The 21,000-nt window shown below is 39.7% G+C and overlaps 2 protein-coding genes across 3 annotated transcripts; both read right to left on the reverse strand.

Annotated features, from left to right (window-relative positions):
• Window positions 1-43: 43 nt before the first annotated feature.
• On the reverse strand, window positions 44-2,356 carry LOC306984578 (N-acetyllactosaminide beta-1,3-N-acetylglucosaminyltransferase 2). The gene has a single exon (XM_079586053.1). The coding sequence runs from the start codon at window positions 2,118-2,120 to the stop codon at window positions 771-773; it is 1,350 nt and encodes a 449-aa protein (XP_079442179.1). The 5' UTR covers window positions 2,121-2,356; the 3' UTR covers window positions 44-770.
• A 4,683-nt stretch (window positions 2,357-7,039) lies between these two features.
• On the reverse strand, window positions 7,040-19,916 carry LOC306984109 (uncharacterized protein). Of its 2 annotated transcripts, none has more exons than XM_079585148.1 (4): window positions 19,555-19,916; window positions 13,306-15,476; window positions 12,364-12,669; window positions 7,040-12,044 (listed from the first exon to the last, which is right to left on the reverse strand). In XM_079585148.1, the coding sequence occupies exons 2-4, from the start codon at window positions 15,458-15,460 to the stop codon at window positions 11,779-11,781; spliced, it is 2,727 nt and encodes a 908-aa protein (XP_079441274.1). In that variant the 5' UTR covers window positions 15,461-15,476; window positions 19,555-19,916; the 3' UTR covers window positions 7,040-11,778. The 2 variants fall into 2 exon arrangements, with proteins under 2 accessions (XP_079441274.1, XP_079441275.1); XM_079585149.1 differs by having other exon boundaries at window positions 12,364-12,633; window positions 19,555-19,823.
• Between the last annotated feature and the right edge of the window lie 1,084 nt (window positions 19,917-21,000).

The following is a 21,000-nucleotide window of genomic DNA, read 5'->3' on the forward strand; positions in this document are numbered from 1 at the left end:
TTTCCCATTATTATGTTTTGTTGTTGTAATTCAGTGTGCCTCCAACAACACCAGGCTATAATTGGGCCCACAAGGCCTAAACAAGATGACAATGTATGTAGGGTGTTCAGGCATCCAGATCATTTTGCCTCTCCAAAATGGAGTCCAGATATCCATTTCCACATTGGCAATTCTTGCAAAACAAAAGAAAATTACATATATTATGTAAAACTAAAACAGAGCAAAAAATATAGATTCCGAGAGTAAAAATATTGTCTAAAAAACGTTCTAAAAAAATCTCTGAAACATTTCAAATAGAATAGTAAAGTTTTCGTTTTGTTTTTAACAGAAAGCAGTTCCATAGCTTTTTAATTAAATACAAAGCAGAATTATATTCATGATCATTTTTGTTCATGACCGTTGGACCACAAGCCTCTAATATTAAAGATAAAAAAATAACAAGAGACTCCTTTATTGTCCACTATATTCTTTCTTATTCCCATAAAACAAGAGCCATTCTACAAGAACCCTCTCTTGTGAAGTCAACCATTGTGACTTCCAATGCCATTTTTAGCTTGTCTGCTGTCTTGCCATCCTAATTTGATCTTCTCTTAGTGACCACTGCACACACAGCCCAACATCAGAGAAAAACAAGAGCCTTTTATGCAAATGAACACACCCAATTGGCATGAAAATACCTTGTGGTGAAAACGAAAATAACTTTGAAGTCTGGGTCCTCGCTGCATCCTTTACCTTTATTTAAATTTATGAACAAGCTGCCCTGCTTTACACTAGCACTCCTGAGGAGGAACCAGCAGATCCTTCCACAGAGTTAACATTTCTTTTGGGGTGCGTTTATGCACTAGGAGAACATTATGATATGCACACGGCTTTTCCCGCAGATCCTCTGGAAGGTCGAAGGTGAGGAAACCCGAATGATGAGTGGGGGATACGCCGAGCCTGTAAAGGCACATTCCTAAGTAAACATCGTCAATGGGAAACAAGCTGACCCAACGTGAGACGTCCTGCAGACGCATGGCCAAAGCACCAGCATAAACCACCCCTCCACCTCCTGCATACGCGGGATACGCTCCCTTATAGAAGCTTTCGGGTATGTAATATTTAGTATAAGGCTGCCGATTGGGCCAGGCATTGGCAATAACATCCCCTACAATAAAATCGTCCCATCCTTTCGTTTGATTTTGAAGTGTTTTTTGTACTCCAACATGGTCTAAGTAGTCCAGCAGAGCCTTAGTCCTAACGAACACATCATCATCTCCCTTGAAAATGAAGTGGACATGAGGGCAGTGTTGTGAAAACCAGTCCCAGAAGAGGACATCCTTCAGGGTGAGGTTGAAGAAAGTGTCTTTAAAATCCCACTGCAGGATGTCCTTATGGGTGTTGCTCTCCAACTTCAATAGGGCACTCAGGTCCGGATGAGGCCCTGTCTCTGTGTCCTGCCTCGCAAGCAAGAAGACAGTGCGTATGAACCAGCCTCTTCCTCCGCCGTCCCCTTGGATCCGGCCGCTCCTTCCCCATGTCTCTCGGATGGCCTGTCTGTTCTCAAAGTTTCCAACTTGTGACTTAATCGCCATCAGAAGGAACAGCGTTTCAGAGTCCTGCCCGAAACACAGGTTGGGTTGGTCCACGAGGATAGCGTGATGCCTACAGTGCATGGACAGGACAAAATCCTTCATTTGTTCAGGAAGCGTGTTAAAATCGGGCAGGTGAGACGCCCAAGTTTTGGTTTGTTCACAAGCACCAGTTTTTCCCATCTCTTGGGGTTGTATTGCATCAAGGCTTGGACCTTTGTACCTTGTGCAGTTACCTCTCAATATGGGGTTGTGTTCTCTGTCCCAAACGTGCTGGAGGCGGTTCCACAGTGCCCCGTCCTCTAGTCTGAGATTCCAGAAGGGCCGAACTGGATGGGATGCTAGAGCTCCCGAGTTTGCAGAGGCTCCGGTGGCAATGAAATGGAGGGGCAGCTGGGGTAGAGGAGGGGAGTAGGAGACGGCTACAAATATGGACACCATGATGTAGATCAACAGGTGACTTACCATCACACAAGGCAAGAGACACAGACATAGGATCTTTCCATTACACCTGGAGCGTGCCATGGACTGGAAGAGAATGGAAAACATTGAGTAGTGTAAATGGATATTTAATACACCCCATCAAATTTAAGTGAATTACAGATGAGAAATGTCAGACAGGCCAAGCTGTTTTTATTAGAGCAAAATACTAGTGCTTCTGCCACTAGGAGGAAGTCTCTGAAGAAATCCGTCTCCATGGTTTTTCCTCGTGAGACTCATTATGTGCGCCTGACCAGGCAACATCCATAGCATCCTACCGCCCATGATATTTACATCATGTACTTTAAGACCACAACATTTACTCTGCATATGGAAAAGCTTAGCTTACAGCACTATTTCATTTATCTTCCCTTGGGCAATAAAGCACGCTAATCTGGGATGGCAAAAAAAAAATCCAGTTTTCTTTTTCTTTTCCAGTAAAATATTTCTACAGAGAAAACTATTTCCCACAACATTTTGGGATTTCATAATGTTTCAGACATACTTGGTACAGCTGTACTCCGAAAATGCATGATACTCAATACATTAGTAATAATACATAACACTTTAATTAAATAAAAATAAAAATACATTTTAAGAATACATTCACCTTTTTAGCTGAAGTGACATTCAACTGTGAGATAACTGAAAGATAATTTATTATCTTACAAAAATCCTCTGTAATACTGTAGAGAAGTCATTCACAATACCTTCAGATTAGAGGTTCGGTTGCTAGTGTTGGGTCCGAGTCCACCTTTGTCGAGTCCGAGTCGAGTCCAAGTCCTTAACAACCGAGTACAAGTCCAAGTCCGAGTCCAAAGAGGGTCGAGTCGGACTTGAGTCCGAGTCCTTAACATCCGAGTCCGAGTCGAGTCCGGCCGAGTCCACAAAGATTTAAATGATTTGAAATTGACCTTTCACAAAGACCCGCCCCTCTTGGTTACTGTTGCTACGTCCGACAAGCCATTCCTCTCTCACTCCACATGTTCTCGGTCGGAGCAAAGAGGACACTAACAATGTGCCAACAGACAAGACAGAGCAGGGTACTTTTGGTTTGAAATAAAGTCTCAGCTTTCAATTTTTTAAATTTTTATGAAATTCAAACGATAAATACTGTTTTGTGGTGCTTTAATGTGTAGGCCTCAGTTCAAGCAGCACGTGAACTGATAATCTCTTCTAGTTATAGCACAAATTTCTAAAAAAGAAATCAATACACACTATTTTTCAAGTTCAAGTCCACTGCCTTTAATCTACTAACTGATTTGGTTTGTTTGTCGAACAAAAATGGCGTGTATCTGCATTATAATTGGTCAGATCACCTGTCAATCAAATCCCGGCGAAAGGTCTCAACACTGAGCTCTTAAATTAATATTTTAAACCTTACAAAATTGCAATGTATAGTTACAGTCATACGTTTACCTATTGTACATCTTTTAGAATCTGCAAGGTAATGCTTAATAATGCAACACGATGCATTAAGAGCCAGGGGTAAACTTTTGAGCAAGATGATGATGTTTAAATTTTTCTTATTGTGTTGTACATGCTAATATCTTATTTAGCCTCTGAAGGGTTGGACTAAATTAATGAATGCATTTTTAAACAAATAAGACCAATTTACACCAATGATCCAGTTCAAAAGTTTACACCTCTTGGCTCTTAACGGATGCTTCCTTCTTGTGCATCACTAAATGTTTGCAGGGTTTGTAATAGTTGTGTATGAGTCCCTCAGTTGTCACCAGTGTGAAAGTATGGATCTTACAATCATAGTCACTGCTAGAAAGGAGTCAAATATGCAGAAGATGCTGGAAAAGCAAAGAATGTGCAGGAGCTGGATGATTTTTCCTCAACCATTAAAAAAAAAAAGTTGTGGATCATTCAGGTAATGACACAATATTAAAATTGAGCCTATGTAATTTGTCTTTATTTTGTGTTTGTATTTTATTTAGGCTATTAAACATCTGTTATGTGAAAAAGCTTTTTCAGGGCAGTACTAAATAGAAACAATGTGTATGATCCGTCTTATTAAAAAACATAAAAATAACATTTTGGAGATTCTGCAAGGAGTATGTAAACTTATGACTAAAGTATAAATGCAACAAAAATGATAACATTATTAGACGCCAAAATGTTGCTAGGTTATCACGTTCTTATGTTGCTATGTGTCAAATCATCGCAATTTCATGACTCAAAGGACAAAAATTAAGTGGATTCAATCCCAGATTTAAATGCAGTTATCACTATTTATAATTTACAGTGTGAACGTAACCACTGGTCCTCTAGAAGTATGAAAAACAAAACTATTTAGATTGTCAACATCACTTACCGCGTTCGGCACTCTCCCTAAAACTCTCGTCATAAACACTGACTGAAGTTGTCCGCACTGCACAGTGAATATCTTTATTATATTATTTATATTGCGTCTAGAGAGACTTTGTTGTTTATGAGGGGATTTGCGAAAGGATAAAGCTCGTGCTGATTCTAAACATACATTTTGAGCGAATTATTCGCATGCGGACTCTAAAACGCCTCTGATTTGCCACTGTGTTTATGCACTTAACTGTGATTGGCTACAATGCTCAACGCTGAAACAACGTTGTTTCGTTTCGTTTTTGAATAAAAAAAATGCACAAAATTTAGTTTTGTGTCATCCAGTGCCCGGACTCGACTGGACTCGGACATTTTTCCGAGTCTAAAATGTCCCGAGTCCGTGTCAAGTCCGAGTACAAATTCATTCGAGTGCGTGACAAGTCCGAGTCCATTCAAAATTGGACTCGAGACCGGACTCGAGTCCGAGTCCGAGTTCGAGTACCCCAACTCTATCGGTTGCTCTGATGGTTGTAGCAAATGTCTGTCAGTTATCTAGAATTTTCTCCCCATGCAGTTCCCATTCTTTCTTGAAAAATTCTCAGAGGTCCCCGGTGTCTTTCCATGCTGGTTGTGTATGGCGTCAGGAATGCGTAAATATTAAATTGGCCTTTTCTTGTGCAAACATTATATCCTGGTTCTGTTGGTCGGGTGTTGAAATCAAATCATACAGCAGGATTGCCTCTCAATGTCTTCACAGGTGCAGATACTAAATGAGAACATTTGCATGCCACAGGTGATTTGAGGTGGCAGATAAGCCACACCCACCAATGTTACATGTAAAGCCTTTTTGCATAATCCCTGCTTTATACCCACAAGCCTTCTGATATTTGTAAAAAGCATGGACCTGGATATTACATGTTAGTTTCAGCAGACATTTTGAGCTTATACAATGTGTTCTTGCTTGATCAGCAAAGCTTCCTATAGGCTACACTTAAAAAAAAGTGTTGCTTGGCAACATGTTTGATGACTCCTGAGGTTTAGTGAAACGTGCCTTGAATCACAAAGACTGAATTCTTCCTTATCGGAGGTATGCAAAGTTATCATTACGTAAGAATGATTAAGTCATTTTTCCAAGCAAAGCAAAGAATATAGAATTTAGAAGTATCACATGAGAGAAAGCTGCTGGCCTGAATATCAGCATGGCTGTGATTCAGCTGAAGGTAATCACATCATTCAAAACAACACCACGATTGGAATTGGGATTTTGATCTTATAGAACTGTTCGTGTGAAATAAACAGGAAGTCAATGCTGAGTGACACAATATTGCTTGCGATTTACTTTTATTTACTAATTTTTACTCCTCCAATGAAGATAGTTTCAAACAAAGCAGAGTAAACAATTTATCATTCCTGAATCAATCAGTGATTTGAACGATTCCCTTAAGTTAACGATTCACTGACTCACTCAAAGACTGGCTGAATTCAAAATAGCTTACTCTATCTGTGGCAATGATATGGGAGAAATATTGAGAGTAGTAATAAGCTATTCCGAATTCAGTCACAATCACTTTAGATTGTGAAAGAATTAATGTTTTTGAACAAACCATTGAATCAATGACTTATTTAACTAAATTGCAGAAAAATTCACTGAAAAGTCTCCACCACTGATGAACAGACTTAGCAGTCTGTCTTTTGGATTGTATGGCCAGCAAGCACTTGGCAGGTTTAACTTGCTTTAGATTCTAGCGACACCGTTGCATTCCAAAATGTGTCGGACACACAATTCATAACCAAGCGCAGCTATGTGCACTGGTCAAGCACTCACAAATGCTTGCTTGTGTTAAGTATGTGTCTGGCCTAAATAAGCACTCTTGGAACAACCCTCAGCCAATCAAATTCAACTAGAGCTAGCTGTTGTACAGTTATCATTGTCTAATAATTATAGACAACTTGCAGTAAAATCAAATGCACTCATTTTATTACTCTACATTCATGCTCTCAAGACCAGGCTACACAATTGAGTCATCAAGTTTCACCAATATTACATGGGGATTTTGGGGACACGGATCAGCAGCGTTGCCTTGAGCATTCTTATGCTGGCCTCTCACATGTGCACACGATTCCACACACTCTAAAAGCCTTTGCCCCAGTTTCTTTCCTCATCCCTCTCAGGCACACTACCATTTCAGCTTTGTTCTGTCATCTTGACGTTAACGCTGAAGCGGCCTGCAAGTAGGCGCTCACAGGAGAATCCCTATAGGAGGAGTAGATTAGATTGCGACAAGGACGCCGCCGAAAAACCAATGCAAACCGAGTCCAGAGAGGTCTCTCCCGGAGAGAGCAGCACCTAGGTTTCACTTTGATATGATAAGTGTCCTGTATTAGACCATGCTGACTATTGATCCAAGCCCTTGGGGTGCCAAATCACAGCGCAGTCGCACAACACCGCAGCTAACAATTATGTAACTGGTGGGCTTACACTGCTGATTTGTCAATGGTAATCTGACAGCTCATTGACTATACTGTAACAACCAATAATTTCCAAACCAACATCCCTGGTTCTGAATGAACTGGTCCTGGTTAGGGTGGGCTTATGGGAGTGTTTGACTAATGCAACAAGATACCACATTTGTTTTGTGTCACAAGCGATATAAAAAAAGAAACACTGCAGCATTGCCAATTTGTTGTAAAAAATTTATTTCGACAAACCATTTTAGCTTTGCAAGAACATCATATCGATGAATAATTCTATAACAAGCCGATTGTTCGCTTTTTTTTAGAGGTACGTTATTCTCATAGTCATTACCGGCAAGGATCAGTCTAACACTTTTAATCGTTTTTGCTTCACAACAGTATCACAGTCTCTCACAGTAAAGTTTTAAACAGGAAAAAGGATGAAGCCCCATCATTTGTCAGTGATAAAAACTGAAGTACACACAAGTATATGGTCAAACCAACACAGGCTGCCATGTCCGTCTTCTCTCTGAAGCAGCGCGGGCACTGAATTCTCACAGGGGAGAACGGCTGAGTCAGTAGGAAGGGGAGAGAAGACTGGAAGTTCAGTTTGGAGCAACATGCATTCAAAGTACATCAAAGTACAACCCTTGAGGGATCTCTATAAACCTCTATCCAAAGAGTCACTGATAAAATTGCCATGATCAAACAAAAATGAACATGTGAAAATATAACATCTTCAATGAGCAATTTAGCAGTTTAGTTTAGGTAAGAAAATCTGCAGGTAAAGTGTAAAGTTACAGTAACAGAGTATGACAACATCATATCGCCGGGGAACAAGGTAAGACACTGATGACTGAGCAGTTCAAACATATTTTATCCTAGAGGGCACTTCTTTTTGTCAATATTAAAGATGCCAACCTTCAAAGCAAACCTTCATTTCAATATTTTGGCACAAAAATGAGATAATAATAACAATAGTAATAATAATAATTTAAAAAAAGAACAAGCATTACATACATGAATAAATCCACAAATAATCAATTCACAAATTTACAACATGTCCAAACTAATTTTACACAAAACTTTACATTTAGTTCATTTCTATGTGCAAACCATATATTGTATATAAGATTATTCAACACAGGAAACACTGGTCATATATAGTATCCAGTTTCAACGCTTTGCACACATTTTATAAACAAATTCAGCTTTCGTACACTGAGATTCTCAAGATGTGGACAGCCAACAGCAATTCACCCAATCTATGATGTCCAGCGCTATTCATTCAGTGTTGCCAGGTGATTCTGGTATTTGTTTCTACAGTGAAAGGTATGATTGAATGTACAAAGAGGTCAAATTTCCCCCAATGTCTGGAAGAGCAAATCTAGGTTAAAGAAGGCATACAGCAGAGGCTCATGGCATTGACAAATGCAAGCTAACAGCAAAGCTTGTGTTGTGCCAATGGACATTTAACAGGCCTGAGGTTGGGATTCTTGATAGAAATGGTAGGAAGGTTGAACTCGCATTACTCTCGTGTCTCAACATGTCTAGCACACAGCAAACACACACACAGATTCACTTCTTGTGTCCACACACACATAAACTTTTGCGCAAACAGATATAACACAGAGCAAAACAAATCCAAAACAAAACATTTACAAGACTTCCAAGTGCTTAATTTTCTTTCCATTGATAGGTGCTACATTGACTCGGAAGACGGTTATTGTACCAAAAGGCATCCCTGGCATTACTTTTTCGCTTATAATACACTTTATACATTTACTCATGCGGGGATGGGGTGGGGGAATGTGGCAGTTTTCTGAAATGGTAAATAAAATTTTACAAGAAATAATGGAAGAAGAAGGTACCTGATGCCAGATACCAAAGGATCTGTTTAGCAATGAAAATAGTCACTAGTTAATTTCGCCATGTACTGTAAACTATGTGTTAAATTTATGTGTTGAATTCCTCCGTGTCATTTCAAATCAATATGCCTTGTCATGTGGTCAATTCAAGCCAAATTCAAACTCAGGAACACCGATTCTTAAAATAAATGTTTTGCCTAATCCTGCCTTTTAGATTAGAATTTGTCTGATTTATCAGCACTCTGTCAACTCACTGACACCTATTTATTAGGTGTTGCTTACCTAATCGTTTCCTCTGGGCAAAATCAAGCTACAGTGTCAGACAAAAACACTGTCAGCAGAAAGAGACAGAATAAAACAGTCAGCGTGTCACGGGGTATGACAAATACAAGCAGCAGCTGACCCTAAAATAACAAAGCAATGGCACTGAACTGGTCGTTCATAGCAGCCATCTTAAGCCGGGTTCAGACTGTATGATTTTGGGCATGATTTGGCCTGCTGAGTAAAATTTTTGTGAATCCTAAAATATTCCTCTGATCGCTAGTTTCAAATGTTCGCTGACAGCCATTGCGATCAAATCTTACAAAATTCAGGCAGTGTCAGAAGTTTTGAGGTGTGTGGCTTCTCCTATGAAAACCCTCAAATAAAAAAACAATAGGAGCGAAGAACCGCAATTAGTGAGACAACAAATAACCACCACTTGCTCCACACACACATCTTGGTTTCTTCCGGTTTTCTTCAATAGTATTGATTTTAGTATCAATATTTAGATTTTCTTTCTTTCGATTAATACTCACACTAGAGATTGTTTGCTAGTCACCATTTCTATCCCACATGTAAATAAATGCAGCTCATGTCACTGAACGTGTCACGGATTGATGATGTAAAACTCTGGACGAGTCTTTTTGTGTGCGTCCGTTTTAACACATCTTGACTGCCGTCCAGTTTGACATTAATGACAGCTGAGATCCTACTGTGTGACACGGCTTACAGCAGGAATCATATTCGCCCAGTCTGACAAGCAACAGTCAGAAAGGACTATTATAAATCGTACAATGTGCACCCGGCTTTCGATGTATCAGACAGATTTTGGGGGCATTTCTGTGGTCTTGTACCTATAAGAAGACACCTATACATGTCTTTACTGTAGGTACTACAGGGGTTTTGAACTGGAGCATATTTGAACTGAAATGCAAAATAGTATACTTTGTCATGCACTGCTGGGCAGAGTAAATTAATGGAGACACAGCAGTGGTGTGTGAAGGCCCAATGGCTCAGTGAGGCAGATAAGAGCTCAGAGATGGCAGACAAACTCCTCGCTTGTCAAGACTGATGAGAATAGGCTTCAGGGACCAAGGCTGAGAACTTGACAGCATGCAGGAAGAAGAATGTGTTTCACAGTGAACTGAGTGAACCAAGTTTTCACAGAATGTATTCCAATAACAATGCATAGTCTCTAAGAGAACATAGAGAAAGAAAAACGAAGGTAGGGAAATGAAGGAAGAATTCAAATGGAGGAAGGGGCTCTGGTTTCCTTTGTGGTACGTAATACAAAACCAGATTGTTTGCCTACAGTCCTGAGAGCACTAAAATCGGATCATGGTCAAATTAGGCAGGGTGTTTAAAAATAGTGCCGGCATTAAAGGATAAGGGTGTTCATTTTTCTTATGCCTTGAACTGAATACCAAATGACAGGAAGCACAGTTTTAGCTACATCTGCACACTATTGTCATGGTACTTTGCTGATTTTGCATAAACTAAAAAATATCTACTTGTCAACTTGATGTGCAATTCTGAAATGCAAATTCAAACCATACTGAAGAGAGAGATTCATTATGATGACTTGGCCCAATCCAGTCACAGTAATTTTGCACAGTAATCAACAGTGTAGATATCCCTTATTAAAAATGTAAAATAGGTTTTGCGTTCGATTCAACTTTCGACATCTTTCTCCTCATAAATTCAAAACACCATTTGCAGCACAAAAAAGACAGCAATAAGACATATAAAGACAAATTATAAGACAAATTAAATGTGTAAATTTACAGCGTTGCACAGCCTTCACAAAGTTAAATAACTAGTCAGTTAAATAAAAAAGAGAATACAAAAAACTATTGTATGGTCTATTGTGCACTTTTGCTTTTAAATTATTATTATTTTTTCATTACACAGTGCTTTATACAAATTGCCCTCTGTCCAATATCATAAGCAATAAATAGAAAAAATATGATTTTTGGATTTTATCTGCCATTATAGTGGCTGGTTCATGTCCCATGAAAAATGTCCATTAGTGAAACAATGTCAGAGCAAAAAATAAATGAAATCAGTTCCACTTCCACATCAATATCAACATCAGTCTCTATTGCACACCTCCCACACAAAGACACTAAGATGAAGGATTCAAGAAGTAAAATCAAGTAACAAAAATAGCAGTATCGAAAAAATATCAAAGGCAAAATGAATCTTCATGTCAGAGGAGAAATTTATAAATAGTTGGCATGCAGCAAACGCAGAAGTAACCCAAAAAAGCACTTTCAAATGAGCTTCCAAATCAAAAATAATCTGTCTAGAAAAGTTCTGTGCACAGTGGGAAAGGAGTTTGAAGTTTGCTACAGCTCTTGGGTCTCGAATGTTACGCATGTCACAGTTCTGAGAGTCTCAACACATTGAATATTTGTCTGTGCTTGACAGCCATAGAGTACTTTGATTGCATTTGTTTTCCCCCAAATAATCTTATATAACTTTTGTATTTAACCAAACTTGATAATAGTAATACAATAATAATTTAAGTGAATTTAGTTATTTTGAATTAAAACTTGGCACAGAGTATCAGGGTGGAAAGGTCAAATATCCATTTGCCAAATAATATAAGTGCTATTTATATTTAAAAGAGCGGAGGTACTTCAATTCAAACAGACGAAAGACTCTTTTTCTCTATTTCTTTTAAACTGCTTTCATCTTCTGTTTATTTATATAATCTCAACTATTTGCTTTTGTAAAACAGCTTTAATCATACCCTCATTTCCCTCCATTAATTCCATCTTCTATTTATCTCCTTCGCCCCTCTTGTTTTAATTTTTCTTTCTTGGTCCACCCTTTTAAACTTGTGTTTCCAGGCCACTCAGTTTGGGGGTGAGGATGCGAGGTGTTACCCCAGAGTTGAGGTCTCTCTCAAACTCTAGCAGCTGGCCCATGAAGTTGAGGTTGGGGGAGACTATTGGTCGCCGACCCCGCACATACTTATAGGCATCAGTCATGGTCATGAGGGTGTGCTTCATCAGGTAAGCAATGACAATAGTCGCTGAGCGGGACACGCCTGCTTGGCAGTGCACAAGAACGCCCCGCCCACACTGGTGCGCTTCCTCTGAAAAAAAGAAAAAAGGTGTGGCACACATCAAAAACAACACAAACCAAAAATATTGAGGACTTATCAAGCACTACACAGATTGGTCCAATCAAATTCTCTCCTCACAGAATGACAGAATGTCCTGCCCCCGTAATACCACCTGCAATTCTTTGATAAAGGCTATAAGGCTATTTAAAAAAGAAAGGGACAATCCCGGCCACACTTCCTGCTTCAATAAGAAAGTCTGAAAGTCACAGGACAGGAAACTGCATTTGACAAGCCATTTCATGGGGTCTGTAAATCTTTAAAGTATAAAAGAGTTGACAGGTTCTCTTACCGATAAACTCAAAAACCTCTTCAAAGTACTGTCGCAGGTTCTGCTTGCTGTTGTCAGTTGCAGGGAGCCTTTTGTAACGCACCAAGCCTGTGTCCAGGTGGTAGAGGGGAAGATGGGTTGTGACATTGACCACGAAACCAATGTTGAGACGAAGCAGTAGATTCAAATCCTCTGCATCTCTCTCGTTACCCAGAAAAAGGAAAGGGAGGATGGGGCTGATCACAGCATTCTCCACATCTGGGGTCATCACACTCTCCTCAGACAGTGACGCTGGGAGGGAGGAGGAAAGAGGGAGGGAAAGATGCACTGGCAAAAACAAAACAAAACAATACTGTTGCTTACATTTGTTTCCTTATATTGTTAAATAATTTACTCTATGTGATGGAAAAGGATTTGAATGTTTTTAGATTCTTTTCAGTCATTTAAATATGGCACCGAGTATAATGCCATCAAGCCCTTATGTAAGAAGAAATCCATCCTCCTTATCTTTTCTGTTTGAAGTCTCATCCCCCCCAATAGAATGGTTATTATCCATTAGTTCTTTCACAAAACTTAATTTTTGACTTTCAATAAGACATAAAAGAGAGGATAAAACTTTTTTGAAATCTATGAAAAAGATTTAAAGTTAGAAAGGGTTTAATCAGAAAACGTTACATTACAAAAGCATCATGGGTTACGTCACTCTGGCGATCTTTTGAAGCTAAACTAACGAGGATTATGTACCCCACAGATTAACTGAACTATCATTTTAATTTGAATACTATCAGTGCACAAAGTCGTACAGCCTAATGGAAGATGAGAAAATGAAATCAAGGTCAGTGCATTCAAGTGGGATTATCAATGTGAAGAGATTGTGCTCATCTCTCTGAGTGGTCAATCATCAACAACACATTATAAAGATGTCACTCAACCTGCTGTGTACATGCAGATTAGCATCTTTACCTCGTCCATTTTCCTCATCTTGTTCTCTGTTGAGTGAGTTGAGGACCAAGTGGAGCGACTGTGCAGAGGGTAAGGTGTGTCCACCTTCCCTCTCTCTCTGTTTGGGTTTGGGCTTAATAAGTGTGCTAGGAGCAGAGGGTGAGGGAGAGAACGATGGAGGGGAATTTGGAGAAGGAGATCGTAGGGATGGGGATTGTGGAAGCACTTCGTCATCAAACCCGTTGCCATCCCCCATGCAAGCATCTGCTCCTTTGTTCCATAGCCTCTTGAGGGAATCTCTGCCCTGGTCCCCACTATTCCCTGATCCAATAAAGTCCAAAACCGCCATCTTGCCTTGCTGGAGCCTACGTCGTCCTGCCTGATCTGTCAACTGGGAGCGAGTGAACTCCATAAGGTTCCGGCAGTCAAGGATTACAGGATTTCCACCATTGCCACTATTTTGGTTTTGGCCCATGCAAGTCCTTCCTGAGCCCATGCTAATCCCTGCATTATGGTGGATAGGTTGGGTTTTAGAGCGAGTCATCTTCTTTGCTAACTCTTCGGGCCAGATTGTGCGTACACTGTAATCATCATCATCAGGCTGGTATCCTCCCATGGTATGTGCTCCAATATTACGGCCCATGTTGGGAGGATTCCCTCTGTGTGGGTTAAAGGTCACTACAATAGGGTCACTACTGCAGTAGCTGCATGTGGAGCTGCCAGTTTGGCTTGCTTTGGGATTGCACCCACTAACACAACTCTGGAGTGCTCGAAGAGGTGCAGATGAGGACAGGGGAGTACAGGGTAAGCAACCACCAACCAGCTTCTTACGGAAAGCAGCAGGGCTCTCAAAACCTCCAGCTTCTCCAGAACAGGATGCACAACCTAAAGGTCTGAGCAGCCCTGTTCGACAGTCAGAGACAGTGCTGTTTGAAGAGGAGGTGTTGGTGGTGGAAGCAGTTGACAGACACCCTCCTAAAGTCTTCAATCCCATGGTTTCGCCACCTCCGTTAGCAGCACTTGTTCCTTGGGCGTGGGAAAACGAAGAGGACGAGCTTGTACTACGACCGTGGTAGCCAGCAGAGTTACCTCTACCTCTTCTACAACGCACCAACCTCCAACAGCCACAAGGGTGAGAAAAGTCAATAGTACATGTGTGGTCAGGACTGGGGAAGCCTCCTCGGGAGGAAGTAGGAGAGAGAGGCAAAGCGTGAAGAATTTGGGGGCGATGTTCTCTAGTGCGTGAGGGACGGGGTTGACTAATATGCTGGTAGGAGGAAGGGGCTCGGGAAGGGAGTGAGGGTGGAACAGCAGGGTAATGAGGGCTCAGGATGGCAGCATGGGGTAATGGGGCTGAACTGTGGTGACGGGATAGGCTGTGGGCTTGGGGAAGTTGGTGGCCGGGTCCCAGTTTGGAGTTTTCTTTGTTTCCTAAAGATGATACGTCTCTCTCACTGTGCAATGAGTAGCTGGCAGTTGCAGAACAAGACTTTGATGACAAATCTCTCTCTCTGGTTGGCTTGGATTTTGACTGCTGTCTTTGGGCAGGGACAAATTCCAAGATCCCTCCAGGAGAGACTGTAAGTTGGTTTGGATGATGGATACTGTGCTGAGTCCTGTTTTGACTCTGATGATGGTTCTGGTGCTTCTCCACTGACTCGGAAGATTTTCCTTTGCATTTCCTTTCACCTTGCCCTGAATCCAAGTGCAAGGACACCCGTTTAGTCCTGTTCCCCTTGATGTTTCCACTTCGGGTAAGACTACTGCTGCGGCCTTTGTCTATGTAAGATCCTCCTCTTCCACCTTGGTCTAAAGACACTTTAATGTCAATGGTATGAGTGTGCGTGTGAGGTCTGGGACCTAAAGTTACAATCCCATTGCTGTGACAATGGCTAGCATTGTGGCCGCTGCCCTCAAAGGGAGCCCCTCGTTCTCCTTTATCTCTCTGAACATGGGACGATTGCCTGCGATTGCATTCCAGAGACAAGTAGTTGGAACTTGGATAGGAACGGGGTGGTTGGAGTTGGGTTTGTGGTAAGCGGGGTGGGGGCTCGTTGTGATTGGCTGGGCGGTGGGAGGAAGACTGTGATGTGGCTGGTGGGGAGGCCACGCGCAATGCCAAACTTTTGGGGCGCTGAATAACCACTATACGCTCGTCAAGAGGGAGCGGAGGCATCTGGGGCTGAGCAAAGCTGCGTGGTTAGGAAGCAGAGAGAAAAAAGGCAGTGAATCAGTGCTCAATTACTTTGGTACTTGTGTAATTAGAAATGAATAATAAATTAGAAATGTGCACATAGATTATGTGAGTACTTTGTTTGCATACAGTTAATATTAGTCACAGCACACAGAATTACATCAACAATTGTGATGAGGTAAGCACAGAAGACAGCCTTCTGTTAGTCATTCACAACCTTCCTTATAATTAAACACTGTGAAACAATAAATAACAGCACACAGGGTACATCACAGACTTGTCAGTAAGACAAATCCTAATGTAACAGAAAAATCTTTCTGACCCATTACCTTTGTTAACATAAATGCCAGGGGTTTACATCTATCAAAGGCATAAAATAATCATTACAAGCACATAAGCAAACAATGTAAAGAATTGTATAAATTGTGTAGCTTTGTAATGATGTAAAATCTGGGAAATATTGACATAATTTGATGCTTGGTTATCATCATTGTCTTACAACATATCGACTCTGTATACTTGACTGTTAAAGAGAGGTCATTGTTTTGCTAGAGTTTATTAAGGCATTTAAAGAGTTTTTCTTGAAGACATCCGTTATAGTAAAACATGTAATGGAATGTAAATGGAATAATGTTATAATTTGTAATGGAATGTTAATGGAATAATGTAATGATATTTGTCTAATAATAGAGATATAATCTGATGGCTGCACTAATCAGCCCTCCACAGAGCAGAGTAGACCAGCTCATTATTCTCAATAATGACAGTTTGAAACATTAGTATTAGACATTATGGAATGTCAATGGAAAGACAATGAGAATAGATAAGCTATTAATGAACATTTAGTCATCATTTACTCACCCTCCAAACCCATAAACCTTTCTTTCTTCAGTGGTGCACAGAATAAGAAAATGTGTTTTGCTCAAGAAATTGCAATAAATTTAGACTGAATAATGACTTGGAATATAGTGTACAAGTTATATTAAAGAGTTAGTTCACCCAAAAGTGAAAATTCTGTCATCATTGACCCTTATGTCGATCCAAACCCCTAAGATTTTCATTCATCTTCTGAACACAAATTAAGATATTTTTATCTTATAAAAATAAATATGAGAGATTTCTGTCCCTCCATTGACAGCTATGCAACTACCACTTTATGCTTCAAAAAGTTCATAAAGAGATCATAAAACTGATCCATATGATTTATATAGCTTTTATTCACATAAACATTCATCAACGCACACATCAGTTAAGGTAAACGGAAGCTCAAGCATGTTTGCTTGACATGCAAGAACCAATGAGGTTCATTCTCTTGTGTTACACAGCAAGAGCTTCCACAAAAACCGATGAGGTTTGTGCTCGTGCATCAAGTATGTTCAGTTGAGCTTCTGTTTATGTTCGCTGATCAATGTTTATATGTGAATAAAAACTTTTGTTTATCATATCGAGTCTCTTCATAAGTCTCTTCGGACTAAACCTCTCAATTCATATAGATTAGTTTTACGATGTCTTTCTGAACTTTTTGAAGTGTCAAGCGTCAGAAAGCTCTCAGATTTAATCAAAAAATGTCTTCATTTGTGTTTCAAAGATTAACAAAAGTCTTATTTGGAATGACATGAGGGTGAGTAAATGATGACAGAATTTTTTTTTTTGGGAGAACTAACCCTTTAGTTTTTATAATGGTTCTGCATTCTTTATGATGCAAAAAAGCTTCAATCTTTCTACATAGTTATTGCATGGAAAAGAATATGGAAAATAGGCTTCATGTTTGTGTTCCATGGAAAAAAATAAAGTAATATGGGTTTGGAACAACAAGAGAATGAGAAAATAATAACAGTAATAATAAATCCGCCTTAAAGAATAAAGGATGAAAACAGAGGAGAGAACTAAAAAAAGTGTGTGTGCGACTGTGTAAAAGAGAATATAAAGCAGCACAGAGAGGACAGTTACAGGATGTGACATGGCTGGATTGACCTCATGTAGGAGGGAGGCATGCACAACAGCACTTCAGACATATACCCCAACACAACAGCCACACACACACACACACACACACACAGAGTGACCCGAGGACAGAGCCAGCACACCATGCTCTTATTTCCACATGCATACATTCACGCACAGAGCCTGGTGATGGTATCCTCATCCTCTTTGCTTTTTTCAGTCTTGCCTTTTGTAGCCTGTGGTGGTGAAGGGGGGTGGGTGGTTACATTGACCCAGATTTGTCATATTGCAAGTCAACATCACTCCAATCACTTTAACTCACTAGTAAACACCTTATCAGCAGTATTTCACACACAAACCACATGTGTAATGTTTTTTGTTGTTGTTGCAATGAATCACGTACAGCAGCACACGCTTGGGCATCAGCATGTGCTTCTGTCAGAGATGTACAGCATCAGCATCGATGAGCTCAGGTACCGACTGAGCACCAACACAGCTACAAACAATGATCAGGTTTCACTGATATCACCACAAAGAACAGTGTGTGGTTGTATAAAACAGTAACGTTGGGGGGAAATGATAACTGAATCATGAAAACAAAACATGTACATCTGACATACAGCAAGAAAGAAAAAATAAAGCTCATCATGGCCATTACTGATTTTGGTCCCCACCACTTTATAAAATCGTATATGACAGGGATGTACTGATATGGAGAAAGAGGAAGTTTCAGTTTTATGATATGATGACAAACAGGTAATGGAATTTGTTATTTTTATTTTTTCATTAAAATCTATAGTAAGGCAAATTAAATCACAGAGCCCCTAATACTCAAAGCAGAAATGTTACCACTCGATCAACAAGTTATATTCAATATTCATCTGCTGGTCATATATCCAGCAGTGACCTACAAAATCGTGTGACAAGAAAGTGTCAGTGAGGGAGTTACATTACGTATGTTAATAAATAAATGTGTCACTTGAATTGGTCAAATAGAATAATCACTCTCCAATTCAATGTGTAGCTTAATGAGAATTTTGAAGTTTTGTCAAATATACGAATATTGTAAAAACTGACATTTAAAATTATTTGTGCATAACCTAGGCTAATTATGATTCGAGCTAAGTCTTTGTCATTTCGTTACGCCATAACCAGCCTTTTCAAACAAACTAAAGGCCACATAGCCAACACAAACATTTCAATCATTAGGCTATCATACCATATAGGCCTATTTACGTCATTAATGTAGGCTATTATCTACATTTACGCGCAGGCGTATATTAACATGGATATCCAGGCATTACATTCAAGTCAACAGTCTGCGACAGATGCATGTGCTTGCTCAACTCTTTGCCTATGAAATGTGTGCATTGTTTTAAGCCATTATAAAAATTGTGGGAAAAGGTTAACAGGATAAGAAGGTGAAATCCAGTGGAATGATTTCGCGCATCGTCAAACGTCATTACGTTCACTGCTCCTGGATTTCCAGTTACTCTCACTGGAAAGCGAGATCACAGTAGCCTAATCAGAAGCCTTTGTTTCTAATGTTTCTACAACTGACCAAGCATAATTGCGCTTAGTGCGACGTCTGAACAAACGCTTACATAGATGTTTCACAAAAAGAAGAATGATTACCAACACAATGTTATCTAGGCCTTAACTAGTAAATGAAAGAGAAAACAAGAGCGTCCGCTACATATTTGCAACTGTATTGAGTATTGACTCTCACTTGTTAGGCCATGCTGATGCAGGCACTCAAAATTCGGATGCGCTTTTACTGTAGCCCAGTGTCCCTTCGCCATTTAAGATTAGTTTCACTACCATTTTAATATGAGCGCTAAGATACATTATGTTAATTATATTTCAAATGTAGGCTATTTGCATTAAAATTTGAGCGTTTTGCGTTGATTTTTTGGTGCGTTTCTTTAAGCTCCAAAACATTAACTATTTTTATTATAATTAATGTTTAATATACACAATAGCTGCAATAAAGCTCGCACTTACTCACTAGGCGACATTTTGTTGAAAAGAAAATAATTAAGTAGCTATGTTAAGCAACCATGAAACACAGATATACTACATCATTGCATATGAAGGCCTCAAAAATAAAACGAGGAGGAGAAATTACTTACGTTATAATCTGTACATCCGCTGTATCGTCATTATTTGTGATAAATTAGATCCGTGTGTTTCTCCGCGCGACAATACCGCTCCAGTGCCGCGAGGCATTTACATAGCTGCGGTTATCTATGGTCTGCCTTGTACGTGTTACACTTTAAAAATCCAGTGATGTCCATCAGTATATGACATTCAGGCAGTTTATCCCCATACTGTTCAACACGTTTGACTTCATCAGTGAGGACAATTAACACAATAACAATGTGTACGCCAGCGCAATGCAATGTGCGCTTCTGTAAACTATGCGTGTGCATGAGACAGCGCGCTATGTGGGGGCGGGGTTTCTGTGTAGATGACATCATCCTAGACCAATGACAAACAAATTGTGACGAAATACTGCCAAAATAACGTAGCTGCAGCAAAACATGCTTTTCCTTCTATTTTTCCTTTTTTTTTTTTTTTTACAAGATAACCAGTTTGTCATGAGGAAAATTGCTTTTTAAAATAAATAAGTTTGACATTTTAAAATGGCAAAAAGAAAGCTGATCATTTGGGGCCCTGGCCCCACAGAGCGTGCCGATCTAGTAGGGTCCCCAGCTACTTTTTTTTGTCATAACATTTTAAAAAAAAACATGCATATTTTAAAGCCAAATTCACCTGGTCCTATTTAGGGATCTAATAGTTCATCATTCTAAACCTTTATTTATTTGTTTATTTGTTTATTTCTGAACACAAAAAGAAGATATTTTAAAGAATGTCGGTGTCCAAGAATGTTCGTTTTTGGGCGAACTATATCTTTAAGAGAGAAGGTGTCTTGCCACCAGGGGTGGGGAAGGGACCCTCTATACGGGACCATAATCATAATCACATGCAACTATGTTCCTCACTAAATCTGAAAAAGTGCATTCTTTTGCTTTACATCTTTTTTTTTATCCCACCAAACGCCTAGAGATGGCAGCAAAGTGTTCATTCCTTCATTCACTATCCAATGAAGGGGCATGATCAGAAACTCTGATGCAGAGGTGGACAGTAACAAAGTACATTTACTTGAGTAGCCTATACTGTACTATCAATTTCCCGGGATTAACGCGCTGTGTGAAAGGGGCTATAGAGGGAACAGCCATTTGGACATTGTGGACGTTATTGAGTGCACTTATTCAATCTCACATTCAATCCCACAACTGGAACTGTGTTCTAGAAATAAATTTGATATTGATTGATTTCGGACACAACCAATATCTGATTAACGTGAATATTATTACTAGTCTTCTCGACTATATGTCATCATTTTTCTTTTCTTTTTTTACCTTATGTTACAACGGGGTTCCTGATGTGTGGCATATAATAATAAGATACGGGGTCTCCAAAACCACACCTCCTCCAAAACACATGAACTTGACACAACCAGAGCAGAGTCTGCAAAGTGTAAAATTACCTGTCTCAAAGCACATAATAATAAT

Source organism: Phoxinus phoxinus, assembly GCF_949152265.1.
Source record: "Phoxinus phoxinus genome assembly, chromosome: 17".
Lineage (NCBI taxonomy): Eukaryota > Metazoa > Chordata > Actinopteri > Cypriniformes > Leuciscidae > Phoxinus > Phoxinus phoxinus.